The sequence below is a fragment of the Sciurus carolinensis genome, chromosome 7 (genome assembly GCF_902686445.1).
Source record: "Sciurus carolinensis chromosome 7, mSciCar1.2, whole genome shotgun sequence".
NCBI lineage: Eukaryota > Metazoa > Chordata > Mammalia > Rodentia > Sciuridae > Sciurus > Sciurus carolinensis.
This window is the reverse complement of record NC_062219.1, coordinates 134046072-134063189: the sequence shown is the minus strand read 5'-3', so window position 1 is coordinate 134063189 and position 17118 is coordinate 134046072. Positions and strand designations below refer to the sequence as shown.

The window sequence follows — 17118 nt, the reverse complement described above, 5'->3', positions numbered from 1 at the left end:
ATAAATAGCTGCAGACACTGCAAATACCTTTAAGGATTGAGAAAATTAAAACAACCTTGCCACGTGCTTTTAGAAGAACCTGTGTTGAAGTTGGGTGTGTTCACAGTTACCCTAATGAATGTGCATGTGGCTGTGGGTTCCCACGCCTAGAATCCTGCCAGCTGGGAACAAGCACTTAATCATGAGTCTGAAAGGGGCATATGATCGCCAAGGGCAAATCCAGCTTTGTAATTCCGAGAGTATTGCCACACTGGGGAGAGGGAAAGGTGAAGGTGATATTTCATCCAGTGTTCCCAGTTCATCCTCTCCTTACCTGACCTCTGAAATGGAGCCATTGGCTTTGAAAAGCCTGGTGTCTAAAATTAATATTCTTCCCCATCTGACTAAGAAGGCAACAGCTGAGCAACATGAGATCAAGGACCATATTAGTTTAAACAGGGGCTCAAAGTGGCATTTGAGAGAGAGGATACTTCCTCTCGTAGTGGACACTTGTCTTTTCAGAAGACTTCCACTGACTGAGAGTAAAGACTTTTACCAGAGAGTTCTGTGATCAATCTGAAGTCTAAAAACCTTCCCTTTATCTGGTGGAACTTGCATTCTGCACGTGTCGCAGTTCAAACTCTATGATGTCTTCCTATAAATGGTAATTGTTTTTGTTTATTGTTATCTCTTGAATCTCTTTTATATTGCTTTAAATAACAAGTGGTACCAAACTTCATATAAAGCTAACCATGTAATATTTCTTTGCCAAATGATAATAACTGGGACCTAAGCTTTTCTTTTAATATGTTAATTTTTATGTGACTTCCTAGTCCAGCTTTAGTACCATCTGCAATTAGACATTATATTTTAGTTATAGTTTTGTCTTAGAACAGACACGCATCAAATTTTGTAGAGCACCAAACTGAAAATACTTTGGAACTCAAGCTTATTGTTTTACTGAATGAGTTGCAAAAATGAAAGACAAAGTTTCAGTGGGAGGAGATTATGGATGCTTTTTAAGCTGCGAAAAATCTCAAAGAAGTAATTTTCAAATTTCCAGCAGGGGGCCTCTGGAGTTAGCCAAGGGAAACCACTACCAATCCAAATCTCTGTATTTCTCTCTCTGTATATAATCAGGGGGTGTGTAGATAGATACATACAACTATGTGTTTAGAATCACAGCAATATTGTAGTTATGTGCATTACTTAATTTGTATGTAAAGTATTTTTTAAAAATCACAAGAACTCTGAACTCCTCAGTGTATAACCATTGTTGAAGATGCAAAGAAAGGTTTCTGGGTATCTTCTCCACATGAGAGTGCTGTATGGAAATGAACTTCTTTTTAAAAATAAACACTAAACATTTTAAGATGTAGGCAGAAGGAAAAGGGGGTAACTCAGCGGTAGATCTTTTTTCTAGCATATGTCGGTCCCCGGGTTGAACCCTCAGCATTGGAAAAAAAAAAAAAAAAAGACACAGGCAAAGAGAAGAGCTCTGGAAAAAGATTTATTTGGTGGAAATCTCTACAAAGAGGGAGTCGAAATTCCCGGGGGAAGCAGGAGAGACCTCTTATTTAGTAAGTCCTTTTGTAGGAACATGAGGAGCAAAACCTCCCTCCCAATTAAGTCCAAAATTCTTTATATTTTATATTTAAACTGGCCATTCAATATTGTAGGGAAGTTATATTATACATTTATTCTTTTTCCTCTGAAAAGAATACTCTTGATAATCTAAATTTGATAATTTTAGTTTATAAAATAAACTGATCAAAGCAAAAAAAAAAAAAAAAAAAACCCACACAATTTATTACATGTCTACGGCGAGCAAGATTGGGACTCAAAGAATGTGATTCATACAGAGACTTAAAGGGATAGGATCTTGGGCTTCTTAGGTGAAGGGAGGTGGGTCAGTCTGCAGAAGGTTGGAGGAAGACCTGTACAGCGAGCCGGGTTGTCTTGTGATGCAAGTGGAGTCTTTCAGGTAACATTCACCTATGGTCATCTCACATGATCCAGGTGTCAGCCTCCATCTCTTCTTCCTGTAGATAGATCTTTGCTGGGTAGTAAGGGGGAGATATCAGAATTTATTGTCTGGATTTGCTATTTACTAATACAGATAGGTGTGTGCATTCCTTTTTATTAAAGAACAACTTTTCACAGCCTTTCCCATGTTTACAGATGTCTGTAGTTTTTTGAATAACCAACTTAAAATATGCCAGGGAAACATTTGGGTGAGGTATTTTACCATCCCATAATATGCACCTCATTTCACGCAATGAGATCAATAACATAGTCACCCAATTGAACTTGAGATTGCTTCTTACTCTTTGTAGGAAAAAGTGAAAAAAAAGTTTTGCTTTAAAAGTTGCAGTAATGAAAACTCAATATGAATATTAGCATTTCTCTTCCCAATTTTGGATCTTCTCTCCAGTTTAAATAGAAGAGACTTTCAAATTCTCATTGATCAGTTCCTGAGGAAGCTGATATGTGAATAAATGATGAAAATTTTATTGGTTTCTTTCTTTTTTTTTTTAACAGTCAAGAGAAGGGAGCATTGAAAAGTCACGATTGTGTCTTGATTTACAAATCGGAGACAGAGGGAGGTGAAAACCACATGCCAGGCAGTAGCTTAATTGGACTCACCACCAAGATGCTAAAAGTGAAGAGGCTGGAAGAAATCAACACATGTTACAGCAGCACCCGGCTGGAGAAAATGGCCTTTTTTCACTGTATGGAAGAGGTTGAGAAAGTGAAATGCTTTCTGGAAGAAAAACCCAGTGAAGAGGATCCAAGATCTGGAAAGAATGAGGTAATTATGTGCTGATGTAGTCTCCTAAATGTTACCAATTGTATCTTTTTTTAAAAAATGTCAGGTGGAGACATTTATTTGATCCTTTTCAAATTCTGTTGTTACTTGTGTATAGAATTAAGGAAAGTTTTTGAATAGGCAAGTTCCTATTTTGTTTCATTGAGTATACTGTTAAACTGTTCAGTTGAGTTTGGTTAACAATTAGGAAGGCTTTGAAGACGAATTTTTACCTTATGGCTAGTGACTTGGAAGCCATGGGGGCTGGAGCTGTAACTCAGTGGTGGTCGAGAGAGCGCTTAGCATGCCGCAGATCCTGAGTTCCATCCTCAGCCACCCCCTGCCAAGTATATATATTAAAGGAACTTGTGGAAACACACTTTGAAGAAGAATCCTTCAAAATGATGGATTTGGGCTTGAGATTCAGAGAAGCACTATGAGGACCACAATTGTTCTACAGAAGAAGTTTCTAATTTCCTGAAGACCTTGAGCTCCCCAAGGGGTAGAGCTATTGATAGTGAAGTCCAGAGAAGGGACAAGCAGGACTTACTGATGGCACGATTGTGGAACCCTGTGTCCTCTGCTGTGCAGAACGAGGGTTCTGAGTGTTCTTTGGTGAGTTACTAAATTCAACCAAGGAGCTGCCTCATCTGAATAATGAGACGATAGCTGTTGTGAAAATTAAGTGAGATGACACCTAAATCGCTCAGCAAAATACCTTTCCTGTAACAAGCACATCTTTGCTTTCCTTTTTATTTATTTTTTTTCCTTTGGTGGTGCTGGGAATCAAACCCAGGGCCTTGATCATGCTAAGCACACTCTCCCCTGGGCTACACTCCCAGCCCCACGGTAAGCATTTAATAAACGCTAGCCAGCAATAATAAGAGCAACAGCAGCAGCAGAAGCAATTTCCTCCCTTCCCTTATCTTAGTCAATTTCCATTCATCATCCCTTGAAGTGCAGCTCCTGGCCCAGAGTGGGCCTCATTGCACTTTGCCTGTGCTTCTCCTAGCACCCACAAGGCTTTTGAATGTATTTATCATCTTTCCCAGACAGGGATCCTGACGGTTGGGACCACATTGAGCATCCTCAGTCACTTACCCAGTTGCTGAGACATAATAGGCATCAAAAGTGTTAGAGGAACAAACAGGTCTATTCAAGTGAATTCTGCATTTTGGATGAGGGCCGGGAATCATTGTTGCTAATAATCTGAGCAAGTTTCTTGTTAGACAGGTTTGGAAAACATTCTTCTTTACTCAGCTACTGTTCAAAAAACACCATTCAGGTGGAAAGGGCATTTTGAACAACAAAACAATGGCTGAAATAGAGATATTGTATATAACAGCCCTAGGAGGTATTTTACTGTGAGTTAAGAATAATAAAATGTACTGTAAGGAAGAAATGAGTTATAGTAAAACATATTTTTTGGAAAACTCCATCTTCCCCATGAGATTTTTTTTTTAAATTTTGAGATGGGGTGTCACTGTGTTGCCCAAGCTGGCTCCAATCTCTGGGGTTCAAATGATCCTCCTGCCTCAACCTCTGAGTGTCTGAGACTTCAGGTGTGTGCTTCTGTACCCAGCTAATTAATATATTGCTCAATATAGAACAAGAAGAAATTTCCACGAGCAAAATTTAAGTGATAAATGAAAGACTTTCTGATCGGGGCTGTTAACAGTACAAATAAAGAAGCAGGATTATTTTTTTCTGTTCATGAATTTCTATAGGAAATGAAAGATAAAATATAACTTTGCATAACTGAAATCATCAAGTAACTGTAATGGTTTATATGAATTTGATTATTTTTCATGTTCAGCTTTTCTCCAAGTTCTGTTATATAATTTTTATAAATAAGTAAATGTCTTTTGAGAGTAAGATAATGTTTAAGTTGGACCATAAACATTTTTGGGAGGATTTACTTTTATGATTAACAACGGTTCTAGAATGTTAGAAATCAATGATGTAGAAGTTGTATTTTTTTTTTTTTTAGAATATTTTTGAGGGAAAGATTGAAAATATGGAGTCTGCAGAAACCCTAAAAGATGTCTCCTCTTCCTTTTTGTGACCCGGGCTGCCTGGCTTCCATCCTTCAGTTGGTACTTTGCAGAGGGTGGGAAGGAGTGACATGGAACACTCTATGTCCCATTCAGTTTCTTATTTGTAAATGGAAAAAAGCCCAGAGATGTCAGCAGTAAATTTCCCAGTCTATCTCTCTTGCCATGTGGAGAATGGATGGGTACATGTGTCGAATGCTGATAGCTCTTCTCCTTCCTGTGGTGGCCAAGGTCCCGTCAGGGTGGTGCAGGGTGGCCAGCAGGTCTGGCAGCGGGTGGGAGGAGAAGGCCATTCCAGCAGCTCAGATGTCTTCAGGTATGTAGACAGAGCTGGATTAACACGTCTCCATCTTCTGCTGGGCTGCAGTAAATCTTTACCATACCACTCTTTTCTCTCCAGGGACTATTAAGAAAAAAAAAGAAAAAAAAAAAGCTTATCAACTTTCTTTTCTTATTCCTCTTTCTCTTTTATCTCTTCTTTCTCTGAAAAGATTAGTGTTACTAATCATAGTAGAAACATTCACTGGTTTTGCTGAAAAGAATTTGCTCTGAATTCCAGACACTCTGGTGACATGAAAGCTTTTGTTCTGGAAGCTTGGAGTATATTTCCTTTCTAGAAGAGACTATCTCCAGAACCAACAGTGGAAAAATCATGTATAAATTTAGCAAACTCTATTTGTTAAAATAGTTGGATAAAACTTGGATTCATATTCTTTTTCTGCTCTTAACTAGATTTTTCTATTTCATTTATTTTTCCTCTACTGACTTTATTTTTAACTCACTTCTTTCTCTTCCTCTACTTTTTTTGGTTGAATTTATTAAATACTATGTATTCTACTTCTTTCTCCTTAAGAAATTAATTGTTCTTAGTTTTAATTTTGTTTTTTAATTTTTCTGCTTTCCTTTTTATTCTGTTTTCTAATGACTTTTCTCATTCTGTTATATTTCAAAGGATTTCACACTCACCTAATTTCTACATATAGTGTAGAATTTTAAAAGCATTTACTACTGAAAGAGGGGCATCTAGCCCTCTGCCAAAAGGCTCTGTTCATGTTTTTCTCCTTCCTTTCTGGCTTCTACCATGATTCAAAATTAAAACATTTGGAGGGTATTAAGGCCCCTCCCCAAAAGAGGATGCAGGGATAAATAGGGAGTGATGGTCATCCTCCTTGATCACCTGCCCAGAGAATGAAGCCACAGCAGAGCCCCCCTCCCTCACATGCTGTGTTTTCCTCCTCTTCCTCCATCCCACAGGCATGAGCTCTGCCTTCCTCCAAACCTACAGACACTCAACTTTAAATATCACCACCAGCACCCGTAGTGATCACTTTTGCATCACCTCAGCCTGACTCTCCATCTGTTGCTTCACACCCAAGATATTGCACAAGTGAAGGTGGTTATGTCCTCTTTGAAATCTTCAATAGCTCCCCTTTATCCACTTCAAAATAAAGCCTAGGCTTTACACTCCTAAGCCTATGTACAATCCTCTCCTTTGAGGGTCTCCACAACACTCTTTCAAAAGAAGGTCTTGCACGTGGGGAAGTTGAATAAGGGATTGAATTTTTCAAAAAGTTTTCAGCCATTAACTATATGCAATAATAAACTAGATACAAACATGCATTGTGTATGTTGAGATCAAGTAAATCTAAAAAAGCAATTAATATGACATACCTGAATGATGAGTTTAATAGCCCCTATGTATACACCATTACATTAAGAATGATATATAGCTCTCCTAACTATAATTAGTAGTGCTTTTATTCCATCAGATCTAAGGATTTTCTTTTATTTTTTAAAATTCACTTATTTGTTTTTGTCCTGGGGATTGAACCCAGGACTTTAAGCATGCTAATCACACACTCCACTACTGAGCTACACCCTAACCCCAAGATTTAATTTTGTAAATTCTGTAGTACCTATGTAAATAGCTTTCAGATTTAGTGTAATCCCCCCTCTCTCTTTTACACACATATACCACACAAGGCACACATACATCCCTATTGGCACTCCTACTTGCTCATTAAAAAACACAAGTGCCAAATAATGTTCTCAGACAATCATTCAGCTCTGTCTGCTTCTTGCTACTTTCCTAGGTATACTATATGCATCCTGCTTCCTTTGTTTTCATTTGTTTGTTTTCACAGTGCTGGGATGGAACCCAGGGCCTTGTGCTTGCTGAACAAGTGCTTTACCACTGAGCTATATCCTCAGTCCATGTACCTGCTTTTTATATACCCCAGATGATCTATGGCCACCTTCTAGTCCCTTGGTTTTCCCCACCTTCCTGTATATCCCTATTTTCCTGCCCTCTACCCAAAAGACATGGTCCCAAGTACAAAAACTGTTGAACACCAGCACGAGGATGACCCTTCTACAAAAACATCACCGTGGACCACGGCTCCACAACCATGATTATAGGACTCTTCTTTTTTATAATTATTATTTTTTATGTTTTTATTTGTTCTTAGAAACACACAACTGTAGAGGGTATTTTGACAAATGATACATACAGGAGTATAACTTATTCTAATTATGATTTTTGTGGTTGAACATGATGTGTTTCACTGGTTGTGTATTCACATATAAGCATAGGAAAGTTATGTAGATTCTTTCCACTCTTTCCTATTCCTATCCTCCACCCCTTCCCTTTATTCCCCTTTGCCTCATCCACTATTTTAAATCAATTTTTAAAAACTTACTTAACCCCGATTGATTTGTGCTTAAAAATCTTCCTTAGTTAGGAATAATTCTTTTAAAAAACTAGTTTTAAAATCTTCCATATCCCAGACAGCAGGGTAGAAAATAAGGACAACCCTAGCAGAAGCAGACCTTGTAATCCTTGGAATGTTTAAAAGGCCTGGTACCAACACTCCAAAGACCAAACAGAATAAAATATTTATCAACAGGATGTGCAAAAGGATAGAGTGGGTTGAAGTAAAGCATGAATCTCCCTATTTTGATTGCAGATGGTGGGTTTAATACCTGGTGGCATTTCCTGACCAACTGCTATGAAATTGAACCACCAGCGGCATCCATAGTGGCTGTAACTTAGATCTTGAAATAGCACGGCTGAGGGTGGAGGTTTTGTGATTTTCGAAGTTGCATTTCTCCGCCCCCATTCTTTGCTCCTCACCTGACAAGGGCAGAAGAAAGCTGCCGAACTGGCAGTGACCCAGCCCCAGGCAGCCGACAGGAGTTACAGTGCAGCTACTAGTCCTTGAACTGGGGACAAACGCATGCGCATTGGCATTCGTTATAGCCAGCGGTCTCCCTCAGCCCCTGCACCTGTTTTGGATCTGTCACTCAAAGTCATCATATTTTCCTTTTAAAGAGGCAGAATATTTGTAGATGGTGTAACCGGAGACTCCACAGGAATCCTCTGCAATTCGGGATACCCACTCCTCAGAGCAGAGCAGGGAGCGACAGTGCTTGGAAAGTGGTGGAGATAGATCAGGGCGGGGAAGGCGCCTATGAGCCAGGGAACTTCACAGCTGCTCCCAGAGAATGGACTCAACACTTAGAAGAAAAGGCGTCTGGATCGTAGGTAGCGTGTGCCTTCTGTCGTCTTCAGTCCTCTGGCGCCTATTCCGGGCGGCGATGACACGGGGAGGCCACAGGCAGGCGCCTGCTCTTGAGGACATACAGGTAGTAAACTCCTTTTTAACCACGACAGATTCATTTTGTCGTTCTCTGTGAATGTTTCCAGCCCCCGAGTGTTGCTTGTCAGAGGCAATGGAATGCATGCCCTGCTGAATCCTTGCCCAGGACTACCGTCTTAGAAGGGCAGGGATAATAATAGTGGCATGTGGCACCTTCCAACATTTCCAACAATCGCACCACTTTTGGGGAAACTCGAGGTAGCCATGCCTACTATTTATTAAAGTCAGTGATCACTTTTGGGTGTGAGAGCCTAAAATAATGTCATTCTTCTCCTTCTTTTATGCCTTAGTTGTGAATTAAAAAAAAAAAAAAAAAAAGCAAAACTTCTTTTCCTATTCTTAGGAAATGTATTGCAAACAGCACTGAAAGAGTAAAAGCCCTTCTGAGCTCCTTCCCCCTTCCATGTGTGCTCCTTTGAGCCCATACATCTTTTCTTGTGATACACCAGCTATTCCAAGAATGGAATTCAGTCAGGAAAACTGTAGGATTCTGCAAGAAGAATAAGAAGAAGGAGTTACTATTTTAAGGATCTTGGCACTTTCCAAGAGAGATTTTCATGTCTGGGGATACAGATCTTTCCACAACATTAATTTTTTTATCAATTAGCATGTGATAAATTATTTTTTAAAACAATACTAGGCACCTTAGAAAAGATGTTAGCAAAGAGGCATCCTATTCAAGGTGGTTTCTCAATTTCTTTTTCATTACCAATTAATCCTATCCCCAAACTTTTTTTTCCCCCGATTGATTCCTCCCATGAAATTTTGCCTATCTACTTTTAAAAAGGCATTTTATTTTTTGTGGTGCTAGGAATCGAACCTGGGACCTTGCACTTGCTGGCAAGTAAGTGTTCTGCTGATGAGCTATAGCTTCATCCCTCCCCATGAAATTTTTGTAGCATAGATACACTGTGCAGCAGTATTGCTGTATATGTGTGCTTTACACATAAAAGGAGGAAGATTATTTTCATCCTCTCTCCACAGAGAACCAATTTTAACCCCTTGAGGACTATTGCCCCTATTGGTAATGCATGACTAACAGTTTAAAAAAAGATTTCAGGTGTGGGTGACATATCCCCATTCCTGTGTATACAGGCTTCATTCACATCTTATCCCAAGAGAAACCACCCAATTCTGCCTCTTGATGACAGAGGAGGACAGAGCTCTAGGAATTGGCTTCCCTGATGGCCCTGAGCTAAGTTCACTGCCAGAGGAATTGCCAAACCTTGGAATGGTTTATCCATCATCTGATCCATCTCAGTTGAGGAGGAGATAAAAACAATGGGAGAAAGACAGCAGAAGAATATTTTTTAAAAAAAGATATCATAAGACGTCATACCTTCCTTTAGGTGAAGTCCAACATCATGGTTAAGTCTACATTTTCCACTGTGGTTCCTATTGTCCTTGTGTCAATCATTTTTGGTTGTTTCACATATCTTCTATGGGAAATAAGTGGGGGGTGCTATGTTTCTTCTATGAGAAATACTATGGAGACTTCCATTTCCCAAGTGGAAAAGAATGTGTTATTCACTCCAACTGTGAGAATGTGGGGCTCTGGTGTTTCCCAATGAAGAGGTCAACAAGTGTTTAGGAGTATTGTGGGTATATATTTTTAAAGAAAAGTTTTTGCAAATCTTTAACTGTAAAGAAAATATCTCATCAGATTTTACAACATATCCTTTTAGCTTTTCCCATTGCTAGTGATTATTTAGAAATGTGGGCAACTGTATCATGGAAATTTCTATAAGCATAGCAGTTTTAGTCTTTTATAGAGGTATCAAAGAATTCTGTTTGTGATATAATAAACTTTGTCCCCATGGAGGACATATAATAATGTAAAGGTTTTCCAGTGCCCTATATGTAGAACCCTACACATGTAAAGCTCCCAGTGTCCTTGACCAAAAAACAGATGACTCATATTTATGCTTGTGGTGTTTACCCTCTCAGAATAAAATTATGATAGTTTTATGTCATTTCTGGTACTTGTTGCAATATGAGAAAAATATTCTTATTTTTTCTAAAAGTTAAAACAGTGTAATCAAAGTTATAAATGTTGCAAATCAAATCTGTATTCCTTGGTAAGAGAAGAGGTAACATACTTGATAATAAAATTTCTAAATACAGTCAGTCAAATTCTGCTTCTATCCACTTTCCTAAGACATGATGGTTGTAAAATGTACATTTATTTTTAGTGTTTTCCAGACTTCCTCTTTTCACAGATTGCCTTAATGATTTTTGTTATGCAGTTGGTTCTCTGTATCCATGGGTTCTTCATCTGCAGATTCAACCAAACACCAATCAAAAATTTTAGAAAAAAATGCATCTGTAATGAACATCTACAGACTTTTTTCCTTTTCATTATTCCTTAAAAAGGTAGAATATTTACTTATGATTTACATTGTGTTAATGTTTCTTAGAGTATACAAGAACAATTTAAAGCATACAGGAGGAAATGCCTATGATATATGTAACTACTACACCATTTTATATAAAGGACTTTGGAGGAATTCCTGGAGCTAATCTCCTGAGGATATGAAGGATGATTGCATTTTCCTGCAACCTTTACTCCTATTAATATTTTTCAAATATCAAGTCATTAAAAACATTTTTAACAAAAGCAAAAATAGAGTGTTCTAAGGCACCACAATATATGCATATGACATAAAATTTTGAGTGGTCTGTTAGTCTTTGATCTTAAATCACCTGAAATCCCCTGCCATAAGGTGGTTCCATATCAACCAGATCAGGTGGCCACCCAAATTTGGGAACTATTTCCAGATCTTTGCTCTTTGGCATTTGACCATTTCACCTCTATTTCTCACTTTATCTACCATGTGAGGACAGTGACACAGACCAGGGAAATGGTGATAAGCAGGGCAGCAGTGGAATCTAGAGAGCAGATAGAGAAAGTTGATAAGAGAAAGCATTTACTACAGAACATGGATATTAGGAAAAGTTCACTTAGAGTTCTTGTGTGCCCAGCCTGTGTTTCCATCATGTCACCAGAAAGCAGAATCAGAGGCCAGAGTATTTGTGTAGGTCCTGCTTTTGGGAATTGGCTTCCAGAAGCAGGCATGGGACTGGGGCATGTAAAATAGGGAAGGAGGGAAGCCCCAACCAGGTCATTGCTAAGCTGACCACCTTGGGCACAGTTACTTCAGAGGCGCACCCCTCCCAGGACTGAAGAGGGTGCTGATCCTCCAGGAACCATCCCCGCTGATCAAGAATAACTACCTGCTGGCATTTTCAGTTGCCTATGCATAAATGTGGGTTCCCATGAGAGTCCTGCAGCAATGCCAGAGAACCCGGGGGTGGGGGAGAAGGTGAGATGCAGAGGCTGTGGTGTGAAGTGTTTTTAGTCTATTCCTATGAGGATCTGTCAACAGCCAGGTGCTTGGGTGGCAAGAGCCCAAGCAAGGGTGGGCACGGAGGACACAAAGCAGGTGCATATTCTGATGCATCTAAAGTCTGTCAGTCTTTGAGGTCGGTGTGGTTATCTTTAGAGACAACTGGAGGGATAATTCTCCTGCCCAAAGTCCAGGAGCAGTGGAGCTGAACTTTGGACTCAATGGTGGGCTCTGAACTTGCTCCCTAAATCACCATGACTGCCCCCACCTTGCCCAGCTTCGTGCTTCACAGTTAGATTTTCTGTTAAAGATAGACCACTGGGATCCTTGTGGCTTGCAGTCTCAACTCTTCCTCCTCAGGGGAATTCTTTACATTCTTGACATAGCGGTGTGTGCGCCTGTCCCTTTCTGCAGCCCTGGTTGCTACACACAGTTGCTCTTGGGGCCAAATAAAGTACTGCAGTATGTGTGAAAGTGCTTTGTAAAATGTAAAAGGCTGTCGTTGTTATACTTATCAGTGCTTTGTTCTTTTACTTGCTTAAGTATCCACAGGTTCTTGTCTGCTTACCTATAGAGAGAGCCTTGGAACCTGTGGTGCCACCTTGAAGTTTGTGTTCATTTTAGTCCTTTTTTCGTCCTCATTTTCAGTTGTAATAGGGGAAAAAAATATCTTGTTTGCTGGTCCATTGACGGAGTTAGCATGATATATGTCCGTTTGGATGTCCGCATAAATCTATTGTATAATTCATGGCTCATAGTTTTACCCCCTTGGGGATTTGGATACATGCAGGTCACTGCCTTAGCATAACTAAGGGAACAATACAGACCTGTGCTGTGGGCAGAGGTTGTGACTCAAAGATTAGGGACTGTGGAGCCTGGAACATGGGTTGGTGGTAGAACATGTTCTTAGCATGTGCAATGTTCTGAGTTTGATGCTCAACAACACACACACACACACACACACACACACACACACACACAGAGATGAGGGACCTAGGATAGATCTTGGGTGAACTTTGAGATCAGTTTATCATATTCCTCTTTGAAGGGGAAATTGAAAGTCCAGCAGCGGTGAAAATAGACTTGTCTAAGATTCATGACAACAAGGGAATACCCTTTCTGAAAACTGAAATTTTCTTTCATCCAAGTCTAACATGCTGCTTTTTACATGTTTTGTTTGGGCAGTCAGTCTTCTTCTTTACAGAATGGGTAGAAAATTCACTATGTGGTAGCTGTCAAGGTTCTCTCACCCTGGGGCTTGGCAGAGTAACTAACAGGCCAGGCGTGGGATCATAATACCCAGAGCCCTCTGAGTCCTGCAGGTCAGCCTCTCAGGGATACTTAGCCATCAGCCAGGCCCCCTGGCCTCATGCCTTGGCTCCACCTCTCTCTAACTTTGCACCTGTATCCCTGCTACTTAGTTCCCGTGGCTCCCCACTAAAGAATGCTGGTTTCAGGCAATTCCCTGAGTGCTTCAATTTGGGAGTTGGGATTCTGAGCAGCAGGGAGCACAGTTAAAGGACTCCAGTTGTGACAGGTGCAAGTTGAATAGGCTTTCGGTGGCCCAGGTGTCAGGAAATTCTAAAAAAAAAAAGGTAATTACCAGACCAGAAGCCAGGAGGGTGCCAGCCCAGGCTCTGACTTGTCCAGTTAACCTCTAGCTTCTAGTATTTGTGTTCTGAATGTGCACCAGGAACAAGGAGGCAAACTAGACCTGTTCTTACACTTCTTATAGGTTTAAGGCTCATGCTAACTAATGAAATTAGGATATGGAATAAGTATAAAAATGAATCATAGAAATTTTAATTCACAAATATATTTAATCAGTCTGTATCAGAGTGTAAGTATTCATCGAAATCTTTATTCCTAGATTCTCTATCAATGTACTCAACCAATAATTACCATGCCTTACTATTTGTAAGACAGTGTGTTGGTTATGTTCAGATGCTGATCCTAGCTGCCAAATAATGACTCTAATTTAAAGGGCAAATATGTGAAACCCACAGACACAAGCAATTGCACTTAATGATCACTGGTGGTTTTAAAAAGAGGTAGAATCTGATGAAACAGGATCATTTCTCTCTTTCTTTTCTTTTCTTTCTTTCTGTTTTTTTTTTAGGCCCTCACTAAGTTGATGAGGCTGGCTTAGAACTTGTGATCCTCCTAACTTACCTCCCAAGCTGCTGGGATTACAGATGTGCACCACTGTGCCCAGCAAGATCATTTCTTTAAAAGGTCAACTAGAGCCGGGCACAGTGGTGCATGCCTGTAATCCCAGTGGCGAGGCACTAAGCAACTCAGTGAGCACCTGTTTCTAAATATAATATAAAAAGGGCTGGGGATGTGGCTCAGTGGTTAAGTGCCTCTGGGTTCAATCGCTGGTACCAAGGGGAAAAAAAAAAAAAGTCAACATAGAATGTAGATCCCATTTGTGAAGTACTCTTTTCCTTTAAGTAGAGATGTTTTATGTTAGAGGGCCCCATTACACAATTTGGCAAGCCCTAAGTATTTGGAAACTTAAAAACTGATAATGACAAGTATTAGGTCTTATTTCTTTCAAATCTTCTAGAATAAGCATGTTGAAATGATATAATATCCAGCCCCTGGTGCAGAGGATAGAACTCAGGGTTTCAGCTATGCAAAGCTGTGCCCTGTAACCCCAGTCCCAGCTTTTACATTCTTAAAACTGTATTTAGGTATTTAGGATTTATGCTTTTAACCTACTTATATTTATTTACTTATGTTATTTGACAAATGTGTAGCTAGACCTCACTATGTGACACACTTTACTCAAAGTACTTTACAAATGGGAATGTAGCTTGGTGGCAGAGCACTTGCCTAAGACACGAGGCCTGGGGTTTGATCCCCAGCACAGCAAAAAACAAACAAAAAACCCCCAAACAAAACAACAAACCTTTGTCACAGCCTCAGGCAGTAGGTACTCCCCTACCTGTCTCCATGAATAACAATGATGACCATGAGTGTTTATGTTGTATTTATGGTGTTCCCGGCACTTTGTTGAGTACTTTTCAGGCAGTGTGTGTTAATCCATGCCATGCCCCTGACCCTGGACTCAGCCCCAACTTAAAGTTGGTAGAATTATTACCTCTGTTCTACAGATAAGTTAACTGAGTCTTAGTGAGTTAGGAACTTGTCCAAAGTTATGCAGTGATATTTCACCACGTTATTTCTTTCTGAATGGATTAGCTTGCTCAACAGATGAAACAGGTACTTTGGTTTATTTGTAGAAATTTTAACAAGAGTTTTGTTTTTGTTTGTTTTTTTTTTTTTTTTTTAACATTTCTTAGAGCACTTTTAGGTTCACAGCAAAATTGAGAGGAAGGTACTGAGATACTCCATATACCTCTTATCCCCATACATGCATAATTGTTTCCGTTGTCTGTTCGCTTTCTTTATGTAGACACAGCCAGACATTAAAAAGTCCAGTCTCTGCCCTAGCACTGTTTTTCTCTGGAACTGCGAGTTCACAGCGACCTCAAGTGGCGAGAAGTTGTAACTGCTAGTGCGGTCAGTGACGTTATGGTTTGAGGCTAATTTTTTTCCCTCCTGTGCTGGGCATCACATTCTAAGTAAGCGCTCTACCACTGAGCTACCTTGACCCCAGTCCCAGCTTTTACTATTAAGGGCAACCAAACTTTTGCCCAACTCTGGGCATCTTTTTTATGGGGCCTGATCTCTTTTCTTCTCAGAGCCCCACAGATTTACTTTCTTGAAGGACATTTCTCCTGCCATGGCTTTTCACTCCTTTCATGTCTTTTCATGCCTTTCTTTCAGTGGGTGGATTTTGCCAGTTTCCCAGGCAGCTAGGCTGGAATTCTTACACATCTTGATGCTGCATTGCCCCATTACATCCTGTTGTACTCCAATTCTGCATGTCTCTTCTTGTCTTGGATCTCTTTTTGTCATTCCCACTAGAAAGATGGCAAAATGTGTTATTTTCCTTCACCATCATTTAAGATGAGTGGTCATCAGACACCACGAAGAGGGATAAAGGAACTCTATTCAGTCCAGAATGGATAAGATCAGAGATGTGACCATGCCTTAGAAACTCCAAAGCATTAAGCAAATGCTGTATAGTGGAATCATCTTATTTAATGTGCATAAGAAGCTAGCAACACAGGCTTCATGGAACATGAGACAAGGCAGAAATTAATTATTTTATTGGACACACACTATTCAATATGCTTTGAGAGCCAGGTAATACACAGCTAGTTCAAACAGATGGAGGGTTTATAAAAATTTAAAATTTTACTATCATCACATAACAAAAATGGCAGGATAGATTTCTTTGGTGTCCTGTCTAGAACCTTTGTCCTTTAATATTTCAAATATCAAATGACCAGACCTGACTTGCCTAGCTGGGAGGCAGCACAGTGGAACTACATTCTCTACTTTCTATTCTCTTTGTTGTCTGAGACCTATCACTGGTCCCAAGATCAGGAGGTCACATAGAGATAGTTACAGACCTGAATATTCTAATGGAATTAGCCAGGAGTAAAAGGAAGAATGGAGAGTCACCAGGCCTAATGTCTAGTTCTTAAACTAGAACAGTCATGCATTAACTGATTCCTGTGCCGTATTGAGTAGTGGGTGTTGAATAGAATAAAAAGACTCTCTTGTCTCATGTTCTATGCAGCCTATGTGCTAGGTTCTTATGCACATCAAATGACAAGATCCCACCATGTAAAATTCATTTAATTCTTTTGATTTCCTAAGGCCTATTCACATCTATGATCTTGGCACTAGTTAGTCATCTTATTCATGTTCATAGACGTATTAAAGTCCATAAGATAAAGATACATACTTGAAAACCATTGGAAAGTTAGCATTATTAGCTAATTTGATGAACCAAGAATTGAAACTCAGAGAAATGACTAATGGCACACAGCTGGTAAGTATCTGAATTGGGGTCTATGTGACACCAAAGTCGATAATCAGTCCATGCTAAACCTGCATTCCCCAAAATCCACCTTATAGCTCCCTAACCTATTGCGGGTGGGGTTTATGTCCAATTATTTTACTTTAATATTATCTTTTTCATGGTCACCATTATCCTAATAATAATAATATTATTCCCACAACACATAATATTAGACATTTTCAGTGCAGGTTAGATTATTGAAGACTCTAGAAGGTTTCTGTTAAAAAAAAAAAACTGCAACTAAAATAAAGCCCCTTTTAACCAGGTTCATGGGAAACAGTTAATAAAGGTTAACTCATATCTGCAACATTATTAGCGTTACTTATTC

General features: G+C 39.5%; 1 protein-coding gene across 7 annotated transcripts in view; it reads left to right on the top strand.

The window, feature by feature from the left end:
* Positions 1-464: 464 nt before the first annotated feature.
* The window catches only part of Mylk4 (myosin light chain kinase family member 4), an 81342-nt gene continuing 64688 nt past the window's right edge, over positions 465-17118 (top strand). For 4 of the 7 annotated variants that reach the window (XM_047559510.1, XM_047559509.1, XM_047559504.1 and 1 more), the window contains exons 1-2: positions 465-643; positions 2521-2791. In XM_047559510.1, coding sequence (XP_047415466.1) covers positions 624-643; positions 2521-2791 — 291 coding nt within the window. In that variant the 5' untranslated portion in view covers positions 465-623. Of the gene's footprint in view, positions 644-1877; positions 1964-2520; positions 2792-8087; positions 8488-17118 lie in introns of those variants that run through there. The other 3 variants (XM_047559511.1, XM_047559507.1, XM_047559505.1) reach the window with 2 other exon arrangements.